This window comes from Coregonus clupeaformis, chromosome 18 (genome assembly GCF_020615455.1).
Source record: "Coregonus clupeaformis isolate EN_2021a chromosome 18, ASM2061545v1, whole genome shotgun sequence".
NCBI lineage: Eukaryota > Metazoa > Chordata > Actinopteri > Salmoniformes > Salmonidae > Coregonus > Coregonus clupeaformis.
The window spans coordinates 41,062,271-41,085,833 of NC_059209.1; the positions used below are offsets into that span (position 1 = coordinate 41,062,271).

The 23,563-nt window shown below is 44.5% G+C and overlaps 1 protein-coding gene across 6 annotated transcripts in view; it reads left to right on the forward strand.

The window, feature by feature from the left end:
* Positions 1-18,530, forward strand: part of LOC121530796 (calcium/calmodulin-dependent protein kinase type II subunit beta) — a 115,743-nt gene extending 97,213 nt beyond the window's left edge. For 5 of the 6 annotated variants that reach the window (XM_041836035.2, XM_041836037.2, XM_041836036.2 and 2 more), the window contains 6 exons: positions 3,798-3,842; positions 8,032-8,077; positions 16,514-16,589; positions 17,130-17,224; positions 17,475-17,708; positions 18,074-18,530. In XM_041836035.2, the coding sequence (XP_041691969.1) occupies positions 3,798-3,842; positions 8,032-8,077; positions 16,514-16,589; positions 17,130-17,224; positions 17,475-17,707 (495 nt within the window). In that variant the 3' untranslated portion in view covers position 17,708; positions 18,074-18,530. The remainder of the gene's footprint in view (positions 1-3,797; positions 3,843-8,031; positions 8,078-16,513; positions 16,590-17,129; positions 17,225-17,474; positions 17,709-18,073) is intronic. The other variant, XM_041836040.2, reaches the window with a different exon arrangement.
* Positions 18,531-23,563: the final 5,033 nt, after the last annotated feature.

Consider the following 23,563-nt stretch of genomic DNA (forward strand, 5'->3'; position numbering starts at 1 on the left):
AGTAGGCAATTAAGGTCACAGTTATGAAAACCTAGGACAATAAAGAGGCCTTTCTACTGACTCTGAAAAACACCAAAAGAAAGATGCCCAGGGTCCCTGCTCATCTGCATGAACTTGCCTTAGGCATGCTGCAAGGAGGCATGAGGACTGCAGATGTGGCCAGGGCAATAAATTGCAATGTCCGTACTGTGAGACGCCTAAGACAGCGCTACAGGGAGACAGGATGGACAGCTGATCGTCCTCGCAGTGGCAGACCACGTGTAACAACACCTGCACAGGATTGGTACATCTGAACATCACACCTGCGGGACAGGTACAGGATGGCAACAACAACTGCCCGAGTTACACCAGGAACGCATAATCCCTCCATCAGTGCTCAGACTGTCCGCAATAGGCTGAGAGAGGCTGGACTGAGGGCTTGTAGGCCTGTTGTAAGGCAGATCCTCACCAGACATCACTGGCAACAACGTCACCTATGGGCACAAACCCACCGTCGCTGGACCAGGCAGGATTGGCAAAAAGTGCTCTTCACTGACGAGTCGTGGTTTTGTCTCACCAGGGGTGATGGTCGGATTCGCGTTTATCGTCGAAGGAATGAGCGTTACACCGAGGCCTGTACTCTGGAGCGGGATCGATTTGGAGGTGGAGGGTCCGTCATGGTCTGGGGCGGTGTGTCACAGCATCATTGGACTGAGCTTATTGTCATTGCAGGCAATCTCAACGCTGTGCGTTACAGGGAAGACACCCTCCTCCTTCATGTGGTACGCTTCCTGCAGGCGCATCCTGACATGACCCTCCAGCATGACAATGCCACCAGCCATACTGCTCGTTCTGTGCGTGATTTCCTGCAAGACAGGAATGTCAGTGTTCTGCCATGGCCAGCGAAAAGCCTGGATCTCAATCCCATTGAGCACGTCTGGGACCTGTTGGATCGGAGGGTGAGGGCTAGGGCCATTCCCCCCAGAAATGTCCGGGAACTTGCAGGTGCCTTGGTGGAAGAGTGGGGTAACATCTCACAGCAAGAATAGGCAAATCTGGTGCAGTCCATGAGGAGGAGATGCACTGCAGTATTTAATGCAGCTGGTGGCCACACCAGATACTGACTGTTACTTTTGATTTTGACCCCCCTTTGTTCAGGGACACATTATTCAATTTCTGTTAGTCACATGTCTGTGGAACTTGTTCAGTTTATGTCTCAGTTGTTGAATCTTATGTTCATGCAAATATTTACACATGTTAAGTTTGTTGGGTTAGGTTATTACCTGAGTCTTGTTGGATTAGGTAATAGATGGTTTAGGTAATAGTTGGTTTAGGTAATAGTTGGTTTAGGTAATAGTTGGGTGAGGTAATAGTTGGGTTAGGTAATAGTTGGGTTAGGTAATAGTTGGGTTAGGTAATAGTTGGGTTAGGTAATAGTTAGTAAATAGTTGGGTTAGGTAATAGTTGGGTTAGGTCATAGTTAGGTTAGGTCATAGTTGGGTTAGGTCATAGTTAGGTTAGGTTAGGTAATAGTTAGGTTAGGTCATAGTTAGGTTAGGCAATAGTTGGGTTCAGTAATAGTTAGGTAATAGTTGGGTAATAGTTAGGTCATAGTTGGGTTAGGTCATAGTTGGGTTAGGTCATAGTTAGGTAATAGTTAGGTAATAGTTAGGTAATAGTTGGGTTAGGTAATAGTTAGGTAATAGTTGGGTTAGGTAATAGTTAGGTAATAGTTAGGTAATAGTTAGGTTAGGTAATAGTTAGGTAATAGTTGGGTTAGGTCATAGTTGGGTTAGGTCATAGTTAGGTAATAGGTAATAGTTGGGTTAGGTAATAGTTAGGTAATAGTTAGGTTAGGTAATAGTTAGGTAATAGTTGGGTTAGGTAATAGTTAGGTAATAGTTGGGTTAGGTAATAGTTAGGTAATAGTTGGGTTAGGTAATAGTTAGGTAATAGTTAGGTTAGGTAATAGTTAGGTAATCGTTAGGTTCAGTAATAGTTAGGTAATAGTTAGGTAATAGTTGGGTTAGGTAATAGTTAGGTAATAGTTAGGTTAGGTAATAGTTCGGTTAGGTAAGAGTTGTAGCAGTAGTTACTTAAAGCCCTCTTGAACAGGCTTGGTTCTGTTCTGCACTCAGGCTTGTACGTAAGCTTTCTTTGTGAAGTGTGAGGTAGTATAGATTTAGGACAATGATAATCCTTATGCTATTTTGAACTTCACACTGACTGACAGTTTGACAAAAGCAGAGAGATTTCTCTTTTATTTTGTCAAACTGTCAGTCAGTGTCTCTCCATCCTTCCCTAACCTTCCCTTCCTCCCTAACGCTCCCTCCCTAACTCTCCCTCTCTCCCTCCCTAACCCTAAACTTCCTTCCATCCCTCCCTCCCCTTATGTCCTCAATCTGCAGTCAAACCCCTGGTAGTTTGCTCTCTCTCTCCCCATCTCCCAAGCTGTTGCCCTGTGCAACGGTTGTCATGAAAACAATGTCATCATCATGCAGGAGACAGCTGGCTGGTGATTGGCCATCGGAAGGTGTCACTTTCTGGGGAGAGTATTCGGAATGGTGTGGGGGAAAGTGTGTGTATGTGCGTGCGTGTGTGATAAGCGTCAAATGAGGCTTCTGATAGAACTGCCGAGAGAGAGAGAGAGAGAGAGAGAGAGAGAGAGAGAGAGAGAGAGAGAGAGAGAGAGAGAGAGAGAGAGAGAGAGAGAGAGAGAGAGAGAGAGAGAGAGAGAGAGAGAGAGAATAGCTAGTGGGAGAAGTATGACCTTAGTTGACTCAAAGCAGTCTCCAGTTAAGTACAAAACACACAGTGCCGACTAGAGGCTTAAGGTGGCGGGTGGCCGGCTGTGAACGGTGGCGATTCAACATGTACAGATAGAACCGTTGGAAATGGAACATAAAATGACAACTGAGGACATTTTCCATGTGTACCTGTATTACCACATGTTATGTGTCAGACAGAAACAATCCAGTCAAGAGGGTAACTGTAGTTGTGGCTTCTTCATAATGTACTCTATGGTGTACTGTACACTATGTGCTTTTGTGAGGTGCAACGTTCCTTCAGGGTTTCTGTGAGGGTCTGCTGCATACACTTTGTGTTATTTGTGTTATTTGTGTAAAATATATGTGTTTTCAGACTAGTCTCTGGTGAGTGTGTGAGTGTGAGTAGAGCTCTGCAGAATTACTAACAGACATGGTGTGTGTGTGTAACTGTTACACAGACTTCTCTCTGACCGTTCCAGCAATGTTTCTCTCCTCCAGCTCAAGTGCGAGCGTGTGTGTGTATTTTCTGAATTGATTCAAAATTACAGTCCTCATCAACCCCTCAACTCTATCACTCCAGAAGAATCTCAATCTCTTCTCTTCTAGTTTTAACCAGTTTTCTCGCCTTTTGCTTTAACCTCATCTGACCTACATACACACCTTTAACCTCATCTGACCTACATACACACCTTTAACCTCATCTGACCTACATACACACCTTTAACCTCATCTGACCTACATACACACCTTTAACCTCATCTGACCTACATACACACCTTTAACCTCACCTGACCTATATACAGAACTTTAACCTCATCTGACCTACATACACACCTTTAACCTCATCTGACCTACATACACAACTTTAACCTCATCTGACCTACATACACACCTTTATCTCTCTGTCCCTTTTCTCTTTCTCGCTACCTGTTTTCCTTCCTCACTCTTTCCTTGTCTTTCTCTTCATTTCTCTCTCTCTCCTTCGCTCTCTTTCTCCATCCCTCCCCCATCTCTCTCTCGTTCTCTCCCTCCATCTCTCTCTTTTTGTAGGAGCCTCAGACCACTGTTATCCATAATCCAATGGATGGGACTAAGGTACACCCCCCTCTCCTCTCCTCTCCTCTCCTCTCCTCTCCTCTCCTCTCCTCTCCTCTCCTCTCCTCTCCTCTCCTCTCCTCCCTCTCCTCTCCTCTCCTCTCCTCCTCTCCTCTCCTCTCCTCTCCCTCCCTCTCCTCTCCTCTCCTCTCCCTCCCTGTCCTCTCCTCTCCTCTCCTCTCCTCTCCTCTCCTCTCCCTCTCCTCTCCTCTCCTCTCTCTCCTCTCCTCTCCTCCCTGTCCTCTCCTTCCCTCTCCTCTCCTCTCCTGTCCTCCCCTGTCATCTCCTTCCCTCTCCTCTCCTCTCCTGTCCTCCCCTGTCTTCTCCTCTCCTCTCCTGTCCTCCCCAGTCCTCTCTTCTCCTCTCCTCTCCTCTCCTCTCCTCTCCTCTCCTCTCCTCTCCTCTCCTCTCCTCTCCTCTCCTCTCCTCTCCTCTCCTTCCTCTCCTCTCCTCTCCTCTCCTCTCCTGTCCTCCCCAGTCCTCTCTTCTCCTCCCCTGTCCTCTCCTGTCCTCCCCTGTCCTCTCTTCTCCTCTCATGTCCTCCCCTGTCCTTCCCTGTCCTCTCTTCTCCTCTCCTGTCCTCTCTGTCCTCTCCTCTCTCTCTCCTCTCCTCTCCCTCTCCTCTCCTCTCCTCTCCTCTCCTCCCTCTCCTCTCTCTCCTCTCCTCTCCCTCTCTCTCCTCTCTCTCCTTCCCTCTCCTCTCCTCTCCTCTCCTCTCCTCTCCTCTCCTCTCCCTCTCCTCTCCCTCTCCTCTCCTCTCCTCTCCTCTCCTCTCCTCTCCTCTCCTCTCCTCTCCTCTCCTGTCCTCTCTTCTCCTCTCCTCCCCTGTTCTCTCCTGTCCTCCCATTAATCTCTTCAGTTTTCCCCCCATTCTGCATATTTGTGTGCGTGTCATCACAGAGGCGTGTGCTGTGTCATCACACAGGCGTGTACTGTGTGTGGGTGTGTGTGTGCAATTATGCACTGTTATTTATGTTTTATCCAGCACCCCGCTAAACACAGTCCCTCCCTAATAGTGTGTGTATATGAACATGTAGGTGTGTGTGTGTTTGGGTGAAGACAATTTAAGACACTAATGTCAATTGGAAACAAATTGGTTGATTGGTTGAACTTTGATCTTTAGATGTAAAATATTAGCATATTGAGTTCATTGAATGTGCTCAATATTAGTCCCTACACTCTTAGAAAAAAAGGTGCTACTTAGAACCTAAAAGGGTTATTCAGCTGTCCCCAAAGGATAACCCTTTGAAGAAGCCTTTTTGGTTCCAGGTAGAACCCTTTTGAGTTCCATGTAGAACCCTTCCCGCAGAGGGATGTCACATTTATCTACGATGTTGAGTAGGTCAGTTCATAGCAGGAATTGGTGGATTTTGTTGTTCAGAATGTTTTTGGACGATGGTTCAGAATTCCGCACACACACACACACACACACACACACACACACACACACACAGGTGACCTCTTCTCTCTTCCTCACGCGATACACATTCCATCACACACTCCATCACACACTCCTCTGTGGAATTCTTCAGTGTAGAAGTGTTACAAATGGGGCCACAGTATCCATATCCTACCAGGGGGATATAGGCCCTTTTATTCCACTAATTGGAAATCTGAGCTCCTTAGTCTGCATCCCAAACAGCACCCTATTCCCTAGATAGTGCACTGCTTTTGATAGGGCTCTGGTCAAAAGTAATGTGCTATGCAGGTAATTTTACCTTTATTTAACTAGGCAAGTCAGTTAAGAACAAATTCTTATTTACAATGACGGCCTACATACAGGCCAACGTCATAAACTCTTCCTCTGGCAGGTCAGGAGGGAGCGACAGACACAGATAGACACAGCATCCTGTGGAGAGCAACATCTTAAAGGCTAATAGGGTAATGGAAGAGAATATGTAGGTGAATGGACGTCACATTGATTGAACATAGATTCTAGATCATATTTCTATGGGAGAAGTGAGCAGGAGGGGAGGATGGATGGAAGCTGTAGCTGTGAATTAATGTTTCCTCAGGCAAGGCAAGGCAAGGCAAGGCCAGGCAAGGCTGTGTTAACACACACACTCTGGTGGTATTAGGTGCACACACACACACACACACACACACACACAGGTGGCAAAAGGCAGTAGTGAAATGGACTGTAAGGGGATCAGTGAAGGGGGGGCAGGCTGAGGTCAGGGGTTGGATCCTGAAGTCATGCTGCTTTCTTAGGGATATGGGGGGGCCCTATGGGGGCCTTAACTGACTTCAAACAAATACGCTTTCAGCTATTTGAGATGTTGTGTTGAAGTCAAGGTCTACTCTGAGATGTGTTGTGTTGTCAAGGCCTGTTTATTGTGTTGAAGTCAAGGCCTGTTTATTGTATTGAAGTCAAGGCCTGTTCATTGTGTTGAAGTCGGGGCCTGTTCATTGTGTAGAAGTCGGGGCCTGTTCATTGTGTAGAAGTCGGGGCCTGTTCATTGTGTTGAAGTCGGGGCCTGTTCATTGTGTTGAAGTCAAGGCCTGTTGATTGTGTTGAAGTCAAGGCCTGTACATTGTGTTGAAGTCAAGGCCTGTTCACTGTGTTGAAGTCAAGGCCTGTTCATTGTGTTGAAGTCAAGTCCTGTTCATTGTGTTGAAGTCGAGGCCTGTTCATTGTGTTGATGTTGAGGCCTGTTCATTGTGTTGAAGTCGGGGCCTGTTGATTGTGTTGAAGTCAAGGCCTGTACATTGTGTTGAAGTCAAGGCCTGTTCACAGTGTTGAAGTCAAGGCCTGTTCATTGTGTTGAAGTCAAGTCCTGTTCATTGTGTTGAAGTCAAGACCTGTTCATTGTGTTGAAGTCAAGGCCTGTTGATTGTGTTGAAGTCGAGGCCTGTTCATTGTATTGAAGTCAAGGCCTGTTCATTGTGTTGAAGTCGGGGCCTGTTCATTGTGTAGATGTCAGGGCCTGTTCATTGTGTTGAAGTCGAGGCCTGTTCATTGTGTTGAAGTTGAGGCCTGTTCATTGTGTTGAAGTCGGGGCCTGTTCATTGTGTTGAAGTCAGGGCCTGTTCATTGTGTTGAAATCTGGGCCTGTTTATTGTGTTGAAGTCAGGGCCTGTTCATTGTGTTGAAGTCAGGGCCTGTTTATTGTGTTGAAGTCAGGGCCTGTTTATTGTGTTGAAGTCAAGGCCTGTTCATTGTTTTGAAGTCAAGGCCTGTTCATTATGTTGAAGTCATGGCCTGTTCATTGTGTTGAAGTCAGGGCCTGTTCATTGTTTTGAAGTCAAGGCCTGTTTATTGTGTTGAAGTCGAGGCCTGTTCATTGTTTTGAAGTCAAGGCCTGTTCATTGTGTTGAAGTCCAGGCGTGTTCATTGTGTTGAAATTGGGGCCTGTTCATTGTGTTGAAGTCAGGGCCTGTTCATTGTGTTGAAGTGAAGGCCTGTTCATTGTGTTGAAGTCAAGGCCTGTTCATTGTGTTGAAGTCGAGGCCTGTTCATTGTGTTGAAGTCAGGGCCTGTTCATTGTGTTGAAGTCAAGGCCTGTTCATTGTTTTGAAGTCAGGGCCTGTTCATTGTGTTGAAGTCGAGGCCTGTTCATTGTGTTGAAGTCGAGGCCTGTTCATTGTGTTGAAGTCGGGGCCTTTTCATTGTACTATTGTTGGTCCCTTTTAGACATAATATGAGATACTGGTACCATTGTTAGTCCCTGTTAGACATAATATGAGATACTGGTACCATTGTTAGTCCCTGTAAGACATGAAATGAGGCGTTGCCTAAACGTATACTCCCTGCAAGGTGTTGTGTGTATTCTTTGTGTGACATTTAATTGATTGATTTAATGATTTAATATAAGCAGTGAAAAGACAGTTGGGTTTGTGTTTTGCATGTTCTCGTGATCTTAAGAAGTGTGTTTCAATAGCAGGAGTGTGTTTGTGTGTGTTTGTGTGTGTGTGTTTGTGTGTGTTTGTGTGTGTGTGTTTGTGTGTGTGTGTTTGTGTGTGTGTTTGTGTGTGTGTGTTTGTGTTTGTGTGTGTGTGTTTGTGTGTGTTTGTGTGTGTGTGAGTGTTGTGTGTGTGTGTGTGTGTGTGTGTTTGTGTGTGTGTGTGTTTGTGTGTTTGTGTGTGTGTGTGTTTGTGTGTGTGTGTGTGTTTGTGTGTGTGTGTCCGCGTGCATACGTGCCTGTTTGGTGTGTTCCTCTCTGATGGTGCTTCTCCCTCCCCTCTGTAGGAATCAACTGACAGCAGCACCACTGTGGAGGATGAGGAGGTGAAAGGTAAGGACTGGAGTCTGGAGAGAGAGAGACGTGTGTGTGTGTACATGAGCTGAGAACAATGAGTTCTCGCTAAAGCGGGTCACTGAAGCAGTGTTCCAGAAGTTACCCCGCCCCCCTCTATAGAGACTGTACCTTTCTTTTATGCTCCAACCCCCAACTCCCTAGCCCCCCACAGGAGAAGTGAGCTGTTCTGTGCTGTACTGCTAGGTACCCAGCTCTCTGATAGCCCCCCTCAGGAGCAGACCAAGGGCACCTTGTCTGTATATTTAGCCTGTGGCAGGAAACAGCCATGTGGAGTTAGATACAATACCGTAGCAACCGTAGAGCCGCCTGGGATACATAGAACTAGAGAAGAGTTCTGATAGGCTACTGTACTATTCTGATACATAGCACTAGAGAAGAGTTCTGATAGGCTTCTGTACTATTCTGATACATAACACTACAGCGCTAATAGACGTACTGTTAATGTACTGTTTTGTAGTGTTTTGTAGCGTAATGCTCATCAAAGTGACATGAAATGAATCTACTGGATTGAGATGAGAGAGTACGGAACGGCATGTGAGTTTAGTTGGATTTCAGCTTGTTTCCTTTAACAGTTTATCTGGTTTCTGGTGTTTGTTTCACTTTTTTAGATTATTAGCCTGTGTGCATGTTTGGGTGTGTGTGTGTGCGTGTGTGTGTGTGTGTATATGTGTGTGACAGTGAAGAGTCTACTGTTGTTATCAGCTGTATTTGCTTGATGTTTATTTTATTTTGGATTGTTGAACTGTGCAGAATGCGTCCTCCTGTCCTACAGTACAGTACACTACATCTCTGTAAGGTACGGTATGTTCCGGGTATGTTCCTGTGTTTTCTACTACTCTTTAAATAGAGAACACTTGTTGCTCTTCCCCCAGTGTATTAGGCGATCGAATTGTCCCACATGTAACAGGCATCACTGTGCTAGCTTAGCAGTATAGCTTCCTTCACTGTGCTAGCTTAGCAGTATAGCTTCCTTCACTGTGCTAGCTTAGCAGTATAGCTTTCTTCACTGTGCTAGCTTAGCAGTATAGCTTCCTTCACTCTGCTAGCTTAGCAGTATAGTTTCCTTCACTGTGCTAGCTTAGCAGTATAGCTTCCTTCACTGTGCTAGCTTAGCAGTATAGTTTCCTTCACTGTGCTAGCTTAGCAGTAGAGCTTCCTTCACTGTGCTAGCTTAGCAGTAGAGCTTCCTTCACTGTGCTAGCTTAGCAGTATAGCTTCCTTTACTGTGCTAGTTTAGGAGTATAGCTTCCTTCACTGTGCTAGCTTAGCAGTATAGTTTCCTTCACTGTGCTAGCTTAGCAGTATAGCTTCCTTCACTCTCCCTGCCCACTTCCTGGGCTCGAACTGGTGATCCTCTGCTTTGCAGACACACATGACAGCCCCCCTTGACAAGGTCTTAGCAAGCTTTACCACCAAAAAGGTACCAATTCGGTGACACAGGTGGAGAAATGTCAAACTGTTGAGTGAGGTATATGCTACGATCTTAACCCGGTTACACAATCAGAGGAATATTACATTTATATACGATCACGTGTCTCTTTATTATGTGTGAGAACACTTGGGTACATATTTCCAAAATAAAGAAAAAATCACTTGGAGCTGACTTCCTGGTGTTTTTACAGTGTTTTATGTCCAACAATGGCAATAAAAAAATAAAAAAATAAAAAATAATAATAATTGGGGGCCCAAATAAGACCAAATTGTTGGGGAACGATGCCCTATATACTGCACTACTTTTGACCAGATCTCTGATTTAAAAAAACAGTGCACTATAAAGGGCATAGTAAATAGAGCCATCGTCAAAAGTAGTGCACTCTGTAGGGAATAGAGTGGCATATCATCCATAGGCATTATCACCATGATCATAATTATCCTGATGAGACATTCAACCACAACAAAGACATTAGGGGAGATGGAAAATCCAGCGGAGGTGTTTAATACATTTAATACATCTAGTCTACTGATACAGAAGATAAAGGCCACATCCCAAATGGCACGCTATCCCCTATGAGCCCTGGTCAAAGGTAGCAGTGTTTAGGGAATAGGGTGCCGTTTGGAACGCACCCTAAGTAGATGAAATACAGAGATCTAAAACCGTTAGTGGGTGTTTCATTGGTTTCCATTCACCTCCTACATGTTGTGATTCATTCATTCTTTCATTAATTTACCTTATTCTTTTCCGTCCATCTCTTCCCATTGATCTGTCTGTTGTTTGTTTGTGTGTGTGTGTGTGTGTGTGTGAGTGTGTGTGTGTGTGTGTGTGAGATCAGGGAAGTGTATAGACAGTTCAGTTAAGACTGACTCTCAGCCTGACACTCCTGCCCCTCAGCCTGACACACCCCTTGTATTTACCATCACAACTTAGTTATAGAACACTGAAACCCTGAATGATGTGGTTTGAGTGAACCCATGTTGTCCTTCTGAATGATGTGGTTTGAGTGAACCCATGTAGTCCTTCTGAATGATGTGGCTTCAGTGAACCCATGTTGTCCTTCTGAATGATGTGGCTTCAGTGAACCCATGTAGTCCTTCTGAATGATGTGGCTTCAGTGAACCCATGTTGTCCTTCTGAATGATGGGGTTTGAGTGAACCCATGTTGTCCTTCTGAATGATGTGGTTTGAGTGAACCCATGTTGTCCTTCTGAATGATGTGGTTTGAGTGAACCCATGTTGTCCTTCTGAATGATGTGGTTTGAGTGAACCCATGTTGGGTTTCTTCTCTTCTTCACTAATCGTCAGTGTTAATCTCAATCATGTCTAACAACTTTTGTGAATAATGTCTGTATTATAAAAATATGACCAGATACACAACATTGTCGAACTAAAACTAGCCTAAAAGCATAACTTAGCCTAGCATGAAAATAACTGGCCATGGCATCATGTGTAGAGAGATTTAGAGATGTACACACTGCTCTGTTTCATCTCATCCCTCACTCCTCTCTCCCTCTATCTCCAATCCCTTCATCCCCCTCTCCTGTGTATGTGTGTAGCGGCTCACTGTGTCCCTCTGGTGGACATAGACAGAACAGCATCACTGTCCAAATGGAGCATGTCTCCCTCTTGTGGACATAGACAGAACAGCACCACAGTCCCAATGGAGCATGTCTCCCTCTTGTGGACACAGAAAGAACAGCATCACAGTCATAATGGCGCATGCACAGATTCTGTTTCAGCTTTTTCTCCTTTTGGCATGCAGTTTGTTTGTGAATATCTTCTGTTCTCTTTTATTTTATTCATATTCATTGCCTCCATTCCTCCCTCCCTCCCTCCCTCCCCCAGCCTCTAAGCTGCCAGACCTATTTGGAGTTGTACACAGGGCGTCAGGGCCCATGTCTGACGGGGAGGGTGGCACTAGCACACCTCCACCCCCTCCAGCCGCCCCCTCCGCCGCCTCCCCACCCATGGTACACACCCCCATGCAGCGTAAGTAACCCAGGGCCCATAGGGGTCTGGCCAAATCTAGTACATTATGTAGCTGATGGGGACAGGGTGTCATTTGCAATGTAGATATTTAGACAAGCAGCGCTGCGTTCCAAAATGGCACCGTATTCTCTCTCATAAAAAATGATCTGTTCAGTTTTGTTCTATTATATGTGTTTTGAGAGGTTTTCAATCAATCACATTTATTTATAAAGCCCTTTTTACATCAGCAGATGTCACAAAGTGCTTACACAGAAACCTAACCTAAAACCCCAAACAGCAAGCAATGCAGATGTAGAAGCACGGTGGCTAGGAAAAACTCCTTAGAAAGGCAGAAACCTAGGAAGAAACCTAGAGAGGAACCAGGCTCTGAGGGGTGGCCAGTCCTCTTCTGGCTGTGCCGGGTGGTGATTATAAGAGTACATGGCCATTAAGGCCAGATTGTTCTTCAAGATGTTCAAACATTCATAGATGTCCAGCAGGGTCAAATGATAATCACAGTGGTTGTAGAGGGTGCAACCGGTCAGTACTTTAGGAGTAAATGTCAGTTGGCTTTTCATAGTCAAGCATTCAGAGGTCAAGACAGCAGGTGCGGTAGAGAGCGAGAGAGTCGAAAACAGCAGGTCCGGGACAAGGTAGCATGTCCGGTGAACAGGTCAGGGTTCCTTATGGGGCTCCCGAGTGGCGCAGCGGTCTAAGACACTGCATCTCAGTGCTTGAGGCGTCACTACAGACCCCCTGGTTTGATTCCAGGCTGTATCACAACTGGCCGTGATTGGGAGTCCCATAGGGGCCCAGCGTCGTCCGGGTTTGGCCGGTGTAGGCCGTCATTGTAAATAAGAATTTGTTCTTAACTGACTTGCCTAGTTAAATAAAGGTAAAATTAAAAATAAAATAAAAATAGCCGCAGGCAGGGCCAACCAGACAGGACATGTATCATAATCTTCATTCTAAGTCTGTTTCATATGGAACGTGTTCCTTTGTTTGCGTTCTTTATACTTCGGTTTTTTCCATTCACCATTTTGTTTTCTGATCTGTTCTACCCCTACACCTTCTCCCTCTCTTTTTATTTTTTCTCTCTCCTGCTCTATCTTTCGGTCGCTCTCTCTCCATCTCTCCATCCCTCTCTATCTCCTGCGACCAGTATCCCGTCTCTCAGACCTAGTGAGCAATGTTCGCCGGTCGTCCGCCCCGCCCCCACCCCACCTGCGCCCGCCGAGGCGGAGGTGGTACCAGCTCCCAGGCCCACCCCCCCACCATCACACCCCATCTCCCCTCCTCCCCCCATGTCCCTCTCCAGCCTCTCCCTCACCTCTCAGAGTGAGTACTCAGCATGACCCCTGACCTCAAAGCATCCGCCAATCAAATGGCTGTGTGGGTTTATACCCACAGTGCACGCTGTGATGCCGGTCACTCAGCACCCCGACTTGTGTGATAAGCCCTAACGACTGTTTCCCCTACCATTATACCAGGCGAGGCAGGCCTCTTACCTAGCTCAGTTGGGTAAAAATGGGCCTCTAGGCCATATAGGTTTGAATCTATTGTTTTGGTGTTTACAGCGTGATTTGAGTGTTGCTCTAGACGCCTTTTTTTGCTTTAGGGCATTTAAAAGACTGTAATGTCGCCGCAGTGGATTGAGGCCGTTTCATGGGCTCCTGACCAATTATGCTATTTTGTCATTTTTTTAATGCTGATCTTAACTTTTTTTGTACATAATGTCTCCACCATAATTTCCTATAACCAAAAATGGCTTCTGGACATCAGAACAGCGATCATTAACCTCGATTTGGATGAAGATTTCTACTTCAACGAGTCGGAAGTTCTGGACGTCCTGCTACAGGACTGTTTCAATAGCACAGGCTGGAATATGTTCCGGGACTCATCCGATGGCATTGAGGAGTTTACCACATCAGTCACCGGCTTCATTAATAAGTGCATCGACGACATCGACCCCACAGTGACCGTACGTACATATGCCAACCAGCAGCAATGGATTACAGACAACATCCCCACTGAGCTAAAGGCTAGAGCTGCCACTTTCAACGAGCGGGGCACTAATCTGGACGCTTATAAGAAATCCCGCTACAACCTCCGACGAGCCATCAAACAGGCAAAGCATCAATACAGGACTAAGATCGAATCCTACTACGCCGGCTCTGACGTTCGTTGGATGTGGCAGGGCTTGCAAACTATCACAGATTACAAAGGGAAACCCAGCCGCGAGCTGCCCAGTGATGCAAGCCTACCAGACGAGCTAAATGCCTTCGCTTCGAAGCAAGTAATACTGAACCATGCATGAGAGCACCAGCTATTCTGGAAGACTGTGTGATCTCGCTCTCCATAGCCATTGTGAGTAAGACTTTTAAACAGGTTAACATTCACAAGGTGATGGGGCCAGATGGATTACCAGGATGCGTACTCAGATTATGTGTTGATCAGCTGGCAAATTTCTTCATTGACATTTTCAACCTCTGCCTGACCCTGCCTGTAATACCTACCTTTCAAGCAGACCACTCTGATCTGTAGCTATGAAATGCTTTGAAAGGCTGGTCATGGCTCACTTCAACACCATCATCCCAGACACCCTGGACCCACTCCAATTCGCATACCGCCCCAACAGATCCACAAATGGCGCAATCTCTATTGCACTCCACACTGCCCTCTACTACCTGGATAAGAGGAACACCTATGTAAGAATGTTGTTCATTGACTACAGCTCAGCGTTCAACATCATAGTGCCCTCAAAGCTCATCACTAAGCTAAGGACCCTGAGACTGAACAACTCCCTCTGCAACTGGATCCTGGACTTCCTGACGGGCCACCCCCAAGAAGGAAGAACACATCTTCCATGCTGACCCTCAACATGGGGGCCCCTCAGGGGTGCGTGCTAAGACCCCTCCTGTACTTCCTGTTCACCCAAGATTGTGTGGCCACGCACGACTCCAACACCATCATTAAGTTTGCTGATGACATGACGGTGGTAGACCTGATCACCGACAACAATGAGACAGCCTATAGGGAGGAGGTCAGTGACCTGGCAGGACAACAACCCTTCCCTCAACGTCAGCAAGATGAAGGAGCTGATCGTGAACTACAGGAAATGGAGGGCCAAGCAACCCTCCGCTGTAGTGGAGTGGGTTGAGAGCTTCAAGTTCCTCTGTGTCCACATCACTAAGGAATTAACATGGTCCACACACACCCACACAGCCGTGAAGAAGGCACGACAACGCCTCATCCCCATAATTTTTTACATTTACATTTTTAGTCATTTAGCAGACGCTCTTATCCAGAGCAACTTACAGGAGCAATTAGGGTTAAGTGCCTTGCTCAAGGGCACATCGACAGATTTTTCACCTAGTCGGCTCGGGGATTAGAACCAGCGACCTTTCGGTTACTGGCACAACGCTCTTAACCACTAAGCTACCTGCCGCCCATCAGGAGGCTGCATCACCGCTTGGTAAGGCAACTGCTTGGCATCCGACCGCAAGGCGCTACAGAGGGTAGTGCGTACGGCCCAGTACATCACTGGGGCCAAGCTCCCTGCCATCCAGGACCTCTATTGCATGGGATGTCAGAGGAAGGTCCTCAAAATTGTCAAAGACTCCAGCCACCCAAGTCATAGACTGTTCTCTCTGCTACAGCATGGCAAGCAGTACCGATTCAGTCTGGAACCAACAGGACCCTGAACAGCTTCTACCCCTAAGCCATAAGACTGCTAAATAGTTAACCAAATAGCTACCCGGGCTATTTGCATTGACCCCTCTTTGCACTAACTATTTTAACTCATCACACATACTGCTGCTACTGTTATTATCTATCCTGTTGCCTAGTCACTTTACCCCTACCTATACTCTATGCATTTACTGTATCTACCTCAATTACCTTGTACCCCTGCACATCGACTCGGTACTGGTACCCCGTGTATATAGCCAAGTTATCGTTACTAATTGTATGTTTATTCCTCGTGTTATCTTTCTATACTTTTTCTATTTTTCTCTCTGCATGGTTGGAAAGGGCTCGTAAGTAAGCATTTCACTGTTAGTCTACACCTGTTGTTTATGAAGCATGTGACAAATAAAATGGATTTGATTGACCTAGCTAGGGAAAACAAGGACACAACTAACTGTGTGGTGATTTTTTGCTTGTTGGAAGTGAAAATTGTGAATTGTGTGGTTTCACATGTAGCAACTAACATTAACTGCAGAGTGATATTATGCCAGATGGAATCAAAGCGGTTCTGGGTTCAGCTGTTAGTGATCAACAGTTTGTGCGTTCAGCTGTGAGAGTTATCAACAGGCTGTGCGTTCAGCTGTGAGAGTTATCAGTTTGTGTGTTCAGCTGTGAGTTATCAACAGGTTGTGCGTTCAGCTGTGAGCGTTAACAACAGTTTGTGCGTTCAGCTGTGAGCGTTAACAACAGTTTGTGCGTTCAGCTGTGAGCGTTAACAACAGTTTTTGCGTTCAGCTGTGAGCGTTAACAACAGTTTGTGCATTCAGCTGTGAGCGTTATCAACAGTTTGTGCGTTCAGCTGTGAGTTATCAACAGTTTATGCGTTCAGCTGTGAGTTATCAACAGTTTGTGCATTCAGCTGTGAGTTATCAACAGTTTGTGCATTCAGCTGTGAGTTATCAACAGTTTGTGCGTTCAGCTGTGAGAGTTATCAAGTTTGTGCATTCAGCTGTGAGAGTTATCAACAGTTTGTGCGTTCAGCTGAGAGAGTTATCAACAGTTTGTGCGTTCAGCTGTGAGAGTTATTAACAGTTTGTGCATTCAGCTGTGAGAGTTTTCAACAGGTTGTGCATTCAGCTGTGAGAGTTATCAACAGGTTGTGCGTTCAGCTGTGAGAGTTATCAACAGGTCGTTCTTGTGTGTAGTTGTGCTGGTGGTAGATACAGGATGGTTGGGGTGTGTGCGTATGAGGTGGATACTCACTGCACTCCACTAGTTCTCTCCACTTGTGTGTGTGACTCTGTCCTTCTTTCCTCCTACAGCACGTAAACAAGAGATCATTAAGATCACTGAACAGCTGATCGAGGCTGTCAACAATGGAGACTTTGAGGCATACTCGTGAGTTAATTTGAGTGTGAGAGAAAGGTCTGAGTGTGTGTGTGTGTGTGTGTGTGTGTGTGTGTGTGTGTGTGTGTGTGTGTGTGAGCAAGAGACTGGGCGTGTGAGAGAGAGTCTCTGTGTGTGTGAGAGAGTATGTGTGTGTGAGAGAGTCTGTGTGAGAGAGAGAGTCTGTGTGAGAGAGAGAGTCTGTGTGAGAGAAGGAGTCTGTGTGTGAGAGAAAGTCTGTGTGAGAGAGGGTCTCTGTGTGTGAGAGAGAGAGTATGTGTGTGTGAGAGAGTCTGTGTGAGAGAGGGTCTCTGTGTGTGAGAGAAAGTCTGTGTGAGAGAGGGTCTCTGTGTGTGAGAGAGAGAGTCTGTGTGAGAGAGGGTCTCTGTGTGTGAGAGAGAGAGTACGTGTGAGAGAGAGAGTCTGTGTGTGGGTAGCTACAAACGAGAAGTGGGAGGTTTTGATGATTGGTTTAGTCATTTTTAGTGTGAGCATGTATCTTAATGTGTGTGTGTGTGAGAGACATTGATGTGTGTTTGTCTCTCTCCACAGTAAGATCTGTGATCCTGGTCTGACCTCCTTTGAGCCTGAGGCCCTGGGCAACCTGGTAGAGGGAATGGACTTCCACAGATTCTACTTTGACAACCGTGAGAACAGCAACAGAGCACTTCTCATAACTTTAGTTAATACTAGTTAGTAGACCAATGGACACAATGTTCTCTCTCTCCTTTTTCCTCTCTCTCTGTCTGTCTCTGTCTCTGTCGTTCCTCTCTCTCTCTCTCTCTCTCTCTCTCTCTCTCTCTCTCTCTCTCTCGCTCTATCTCTCTCTGTCTCTCTGTCTCTCTGTCTCTCTCTCTGTCTCTCTGTCTCCCTCCCTCCCTCCCTCCCTCCCTCCAGTCCTGTCTAAGAACAGTAAACCTATCCACACCACCATCCTCAACCCCCACGTCCACCTCATTGGAGAGGATGCCGCCTGTATCGCCTACATCCGCCTCACCCAATTTGTTGACGTCCAGGGCCATCCGCGCTCCAGCCAATCAGAGGAGACTAGGGTGTGGCACCGCCGGGACTCCAAGTGGCAGAACGTCCACTTCCACTGCTCGGGCGCTCCCGCTGCGCCACTCCAGTGAGGTACAGGTAGAAGAGGGGTGTCAAAATAATTGTTTCCTCCGAGGCTGCATTCGGTCTTCAACGAGGTCCCGGGGGGCAGCAATGAAAATTATTTATATTTCCTCGCAGTCATAATTAGCAAAGGATAGTCTATCCATCGTTTTATAAATGTTTATAATCCCCTGACTGTCTAGCTTTCATTTCAGTGATTATTAGCGAGCGGGACACAGTCAAGAAACTTTATTAATGTAGGTCCATTATCATTTCTACACAGTTTCGATTTGGTTTGAGTCATTTGAAAGTATATTGAGACCCCCCCCCCCTTTACAACCAGTTTCAGAAAGTATTAAAATGCCTGTTAAATAGTGTATTTTCCTGTATTTCAGGAGGAGAATGACAAAGCCATGTCTGACAAGAGTGCTCTGTTGGAGAGAGAGAGAGAGAGAGAGACGAAGGGAGGGAGGGAGGGAGGGAGAGAGAGGGAGAACAGGTCCAGTGTTGGGTGGCTCTAAGTCTGCAGCATCAGACCTCTCGCACACTGGATACCCAGCATGCATCTCTTCTTTACGACTACCGCCCCCTGTCTGTCGCCGTCCGCCACTGCACCCACTGACAACGCCATCTCAACAACCAACCATCCAACAACAATCTATCAATACTCTTGCAAACAACAACAACAACCAATACAACAGCAACCCTCTTCCCCCCTCAACTCCAACCCACTGTCAACTCACTGTCAACCCACTGTCAACTCACTGTCGGCCCTCCCCCAAAACCAACCCCTCCAACTCTCCCCTCGCCACACTCATGCCCAGTATTGGGAGTGTATTGAGGGTGTGTGTGATGGGGTTGTGGTGTTTCTTCGTCCTCAGTGTGCGTTTGATTCTTCCTCTTCTGTCACATGATCTCCCCTCTTCCTTATCCCATCTAAACTTGTGTTGTGTAATACAGGAAATACAGGATGTAAAGTTGGAAGTAAAAATCTATTATTATTATCATTATTATTATTATTACTACTATTACACAATTGAAATTGTATATGTAATTTGTATAATTCAAATGCTTGATGCTAGTGGTTTCTAGAGGAAGGAAATCTTAGTTTTTTCTCTCTGTCTTTTTAAGGAAGCATGATGTTTTTCGATATTTCACAGTGGCTGTTTTTTATTGTGGCTATTAAGTGACAAAATTATATTGGCAGTTTTTGTTTAAGCTTCTTGTATGTTATCTATTATATTATACTAAGCCCAAGCTCATGTTCAATAAATCTTTTTTTGAGAGGGGTGTGCTTGACAAGGTGGAGCCGTGCCCAGGGCTGTCCTCACTTATGCCTGTTTAATATGTGGAGGGGGCCTTAATGGAGAGGTAACAGGCAGGCTGTTGGATGACTATTGTATGTACAGTACCAGTCAAAAGTTTGGACACACCTACTCATTCAAGGGTTTTTCTTTATTTTTACTATTTTCTACATTGTAGAATAATAGTGAAGACATCAAAACTATGAAATAACATATATGGAATCATGTAGTAACCAAAAAAGTGTTAAACAAATCTAAATGTATTTTAGATTCTTCAAGGTAGCCACCCTTTGCCTTGATGACAGCTTTGCACACTCTTGGCATTCTCTCAACCAGTGTCACCTGGAATTGTTTTCCAACAGTCTTGAAGGAGTTCCCACATATGCTGAGCACTTGTTGGCTGCTTTTCCTTCACTATGTGGTCCAACTCATCCCAAACTATCTCAATTGGGTTGAGGTCGGTTGATTGTGGAGGCCAGGTCATCTGATGCAGCACTCTATCACTCTCCTTCTTGGTCAAATAGCCCTTACACAGCCTGGAGGTGTGTTGGTTTACTGTCCTGTTGAAAAACGAATGATAGTCCCACAAAGCGCCAAGCAGATGGGATGGCGTATCGCTGCAGAATACTGTGGTAGCAATGCTGGTTAAGTGTGCCTTGAATTCTAAATAAATCACAGACAGTGTCACCAGCAAAGCACTCCCACACCATCATACATCCTCCATGTTTCACGGTGGGAACCACACATGCAGAGATCATCCGTTCACCTACTCTGCGTCTCACAAAGACACGGCGGTTGGAACCAAAAATCTCAAATTTGGACTTATCAGACCAAAGGACAGATTTCCATTGGTCTAATGTCCATTGCGCGTGATTCTTGGCCCAAGCAAGTCTCTTCTTATTATTGGTGTCCTTTAGTAGTGGTTTCTTTGCAGCAATTCGACCATGAAGGCCTGATTCACATAGTCTCCTCTGAACAGTTGATGTTGAGATGTGTCTGTTACTTGAACTCTGTGAATCAGGCCTTTTATTTGGGCTGCAATTTCTGAGGCTGGTAACTCTAATGAACTTATCCTCTGCAGCAGAGGTAACTCAGGGTCTTCCTTTCCTGTGGCAGTCCTCATGAGAGCCAGTTTCATCATAGCGCTTGATGGTTTTTGCGACTGCACTTGAAGAAACTTTCAAAGATCTTGAAATGTTCCGTATTGACTGACCTTCATGTCTTAAAGTAATGATGGAATGTTGTTTCTCTTTGCTTATTTGAGCTGTTCTTGCCATAATATGGACTTGGTCTTTTACCAATTAGGGCAATCTTCCTTCTGTATACCACCCCTACCTTGTCATAACACAACTGATTGGCTCAAACGCATTAAGAAGGAAAGAAATTCCACAAATTAACTTTTAACAAGGCACACCTGTTAATTGAAATGTGTTCTAGGTGACTACCTCATGAAGCTGGTTGAGAGAATGCCAAGATTGTGCAAAGCTGTCATCAAGGCAAAGGGTGTCTACTTTGAAGAATCTCAAATGTAAAATATATTTTGATTTGTTTTACACTTTTTTGGTTACTACATGATTCCATATGTGTTATTTCATAGTTTTGATATCTTCACTATTATTCTACAATAAAGAACATGAAATTCCACATGAAAGAGAGGTAAATTAGGAGATGAAGGCTTTATTTCAGGGGTCTTATCAGGCCTCTGCCTTCAGTCGTGGACTTACTTTTCTTATGATTTAATTATCTTTTTATGTATATTTTCACATTTGTAAAATCACACTCGTTGACTTGGTACTATCTAGTGTTATTGACTTGTGTTACTACTACTCACTGTGTTTGTGCCAGGGTTAACAGAGATGGACAGATGGATTTAAACACTATAGATGGCTTCATACACACATGTACTTTAGCAGTGAGGATGTGTCGTTCCCAGAAGAGACATCATCAGCACAGGACTGTTTCTCTCTAACGAATAGGTGTGAGGTTTTCTCCTGACGCTGTCCCACCACCTGCCTGTGATTGGCTGCCTAAGGAGGTTTCTTGTCGCTATTGGGCAGGCCATTTTTAGCAAAGCCATCTCATTGGACAGTCAGGCGGTCAGCCGGTTGGTTAGTCCTCAGGTTTATATTTATTTATTTTGTTGGACAGTTTAAAGTGCATTTACTGTTGGATTACTCTCTGTTGCTTTATGTTTTAAAGGTAGGTTCCCTAGTTGAAAGACGAGGGCTTCATTTTGTACGTCCCTAGAAGTGTTCCTGAGTAATCGAGCGAACCAAACATGTGACCCCTCCTCCTCCCCCCTCCAAGAAAAAGAAGAGAAAGCAGCATGTACAAAGGTTGTTGTTGTGTTCTTCTTTGTGTCTTTACTAGCACTGAAAATCAATATAAAAAGAAGATGCATATTTAAAGGGGGGAGTATACAGTATTACAAAACCACTGTTAACTAGTATCTTAGTGGGGAGTATACAGTATTACAAAACCACTGTTAACTAGTATCTTAGTGGGGAGTATACAGTATTACAGAACAACTATTAACTAGTATCTTAGTGGGGAGTATACAGTATTACAGAACAACTATTAACTAGTATCTTAGTGGGGAGTATACAGTATTACAAAACTACTATTAACTAGTATCTTAGTGGGGAGTATACAGTATTACAAAACTACTATTAACTAGTATCTTAATGGGGAGTATACAGTATTACAAAACTACTATTAACTAGTATCTTAGGGGAAGTATATAGTATTACAGAACAACTATTAGCTAGTATCTTAGGGGAAGTATATAGTATTACAGAACCACTATTAACTAGTATCTTAGCTGGCGTTTCTTTGCATGGGAGGACTAGTTTAGGTGTTTATCGTTTATCTTCTTCTCTTTCTAATGTTCTACTGAATGTTGGTATACTAAACCCTTATCTATTCTCTGAGCTTTTTAAGACCATACAACTATTGTCTCGAGATTATATATATCAAAGATAGATGATTATGATAAGGCGATAATGATGATGGTGATGACTGACGGTGATGATGGTTATGATGAAGAACATGTAATGAAGACTCTATAGCATGCTTTTATATGGGGCTGAATGTTACACATGGCTTACTTTTCTACATACAGTAGAGAGAGTGCATCATGCATTGATGTCAATGGGAGACTAAGTGAAAATTTGACCTAAGTGGAAGTTATGATTCAACCTGTTCTGAGAGAAACAGTACGCAATACTTACTCAACAGGAGGCATAAAGAATGCCTGCAGTTCCATTGTAAACCCACTAGAGGTCACTCTCAAATGTAATGTAGCACATCTAGCTGATCAGGGGCTAGATTGGTATAAGATTTTAAATCACCGTAGCTGCCGAAGTAACTACCCTATAAGCAAACTGATAGTTATCCGTTCCAATAGACTTCAGAGGGAAGAACACACTGGAAACGTTCAAACCTATAAATACAAAGTGCACTGTCTACATAAGTAGGTGCTTATATTCGTGAAATTGGAAATGAGTTTTTGGTATATCCTAACTCCCCCTGAGAGTGGGATCACAGCCAGGGTCAGCCATTATCAATGGCGACCCGGAGCAATTGGGGTTAAGTGCATTGCCCAAGGGTACATCGACAGATATTTCACCTTCTCGGCTCCAGGATTCAAACTAGCAACCTTTCAGTTACTGGCCCAGCGCTCTAACCACTAAGCTACCTACAACTTCCCTAAGTCAAATATTACCACACATTAATATAGCTTCGACTTTTCCATTACTTTTAACCCAAACGAAAATAACAATCACTGCATTTTGATGTCCAACTTTTTAAGCGACTTCAAGCTTCTTCCAGTGTACTAATCAGTTGATAAATATGATGTAATATAAATATGTGTTAGTATGGACTGCAGAATAAGAGAGAGGATGTGTTGTGGTCTTTATAAAACGATTTTATCCCCATCCATCCATCCATCCATCCATCCATCCAGTGACTAGACCACCTGCACTGACAACACTGAGCTAGTATCTCTGTGTAGTGTTTCTTTAACTCTTTTCCTAGTCCCTCTGTTTAAAAACCTTATTCAATCATTTCTCTACAGTTGGCTCTTTATATTTTCCCTGGCTTGTTCTCCTTTTATCAGTTTGGGTTTCTTCTGTAGAATATATTTATCCTATATTTCTCTGATTCTTCTGATTATTGTTCTGTACTTCAACGTGCTACGTGTGTTTCTCTAACTTAAGGAAATGTGTTAAGGTGTTACCAATAAAATGAGAATTTAAATAAAGTTACACTTCTTTTTCTCTTCTATTCTTAATCTTTATTGATCAAATACATCCTCCTGGGCTTTTTATTGACCAGAGGAAAAATGTGTTTAATTCAAATCAGAACGGTTAAGCTGATAGAGATTAGCTAATAATATTGACATTAAATATTTCACTTTTTATTATTATTATATTTATTTTTTCATGTCACATTGTAACTGGGCTAACAGCGCATACATTAGACTCATACATACTGTAGTTTGATGTTACAGTAAATGATTCATGTTGAATAATGTCTGAATATTATTCAAATCAGAACAGGTCACATTTCATATTGATT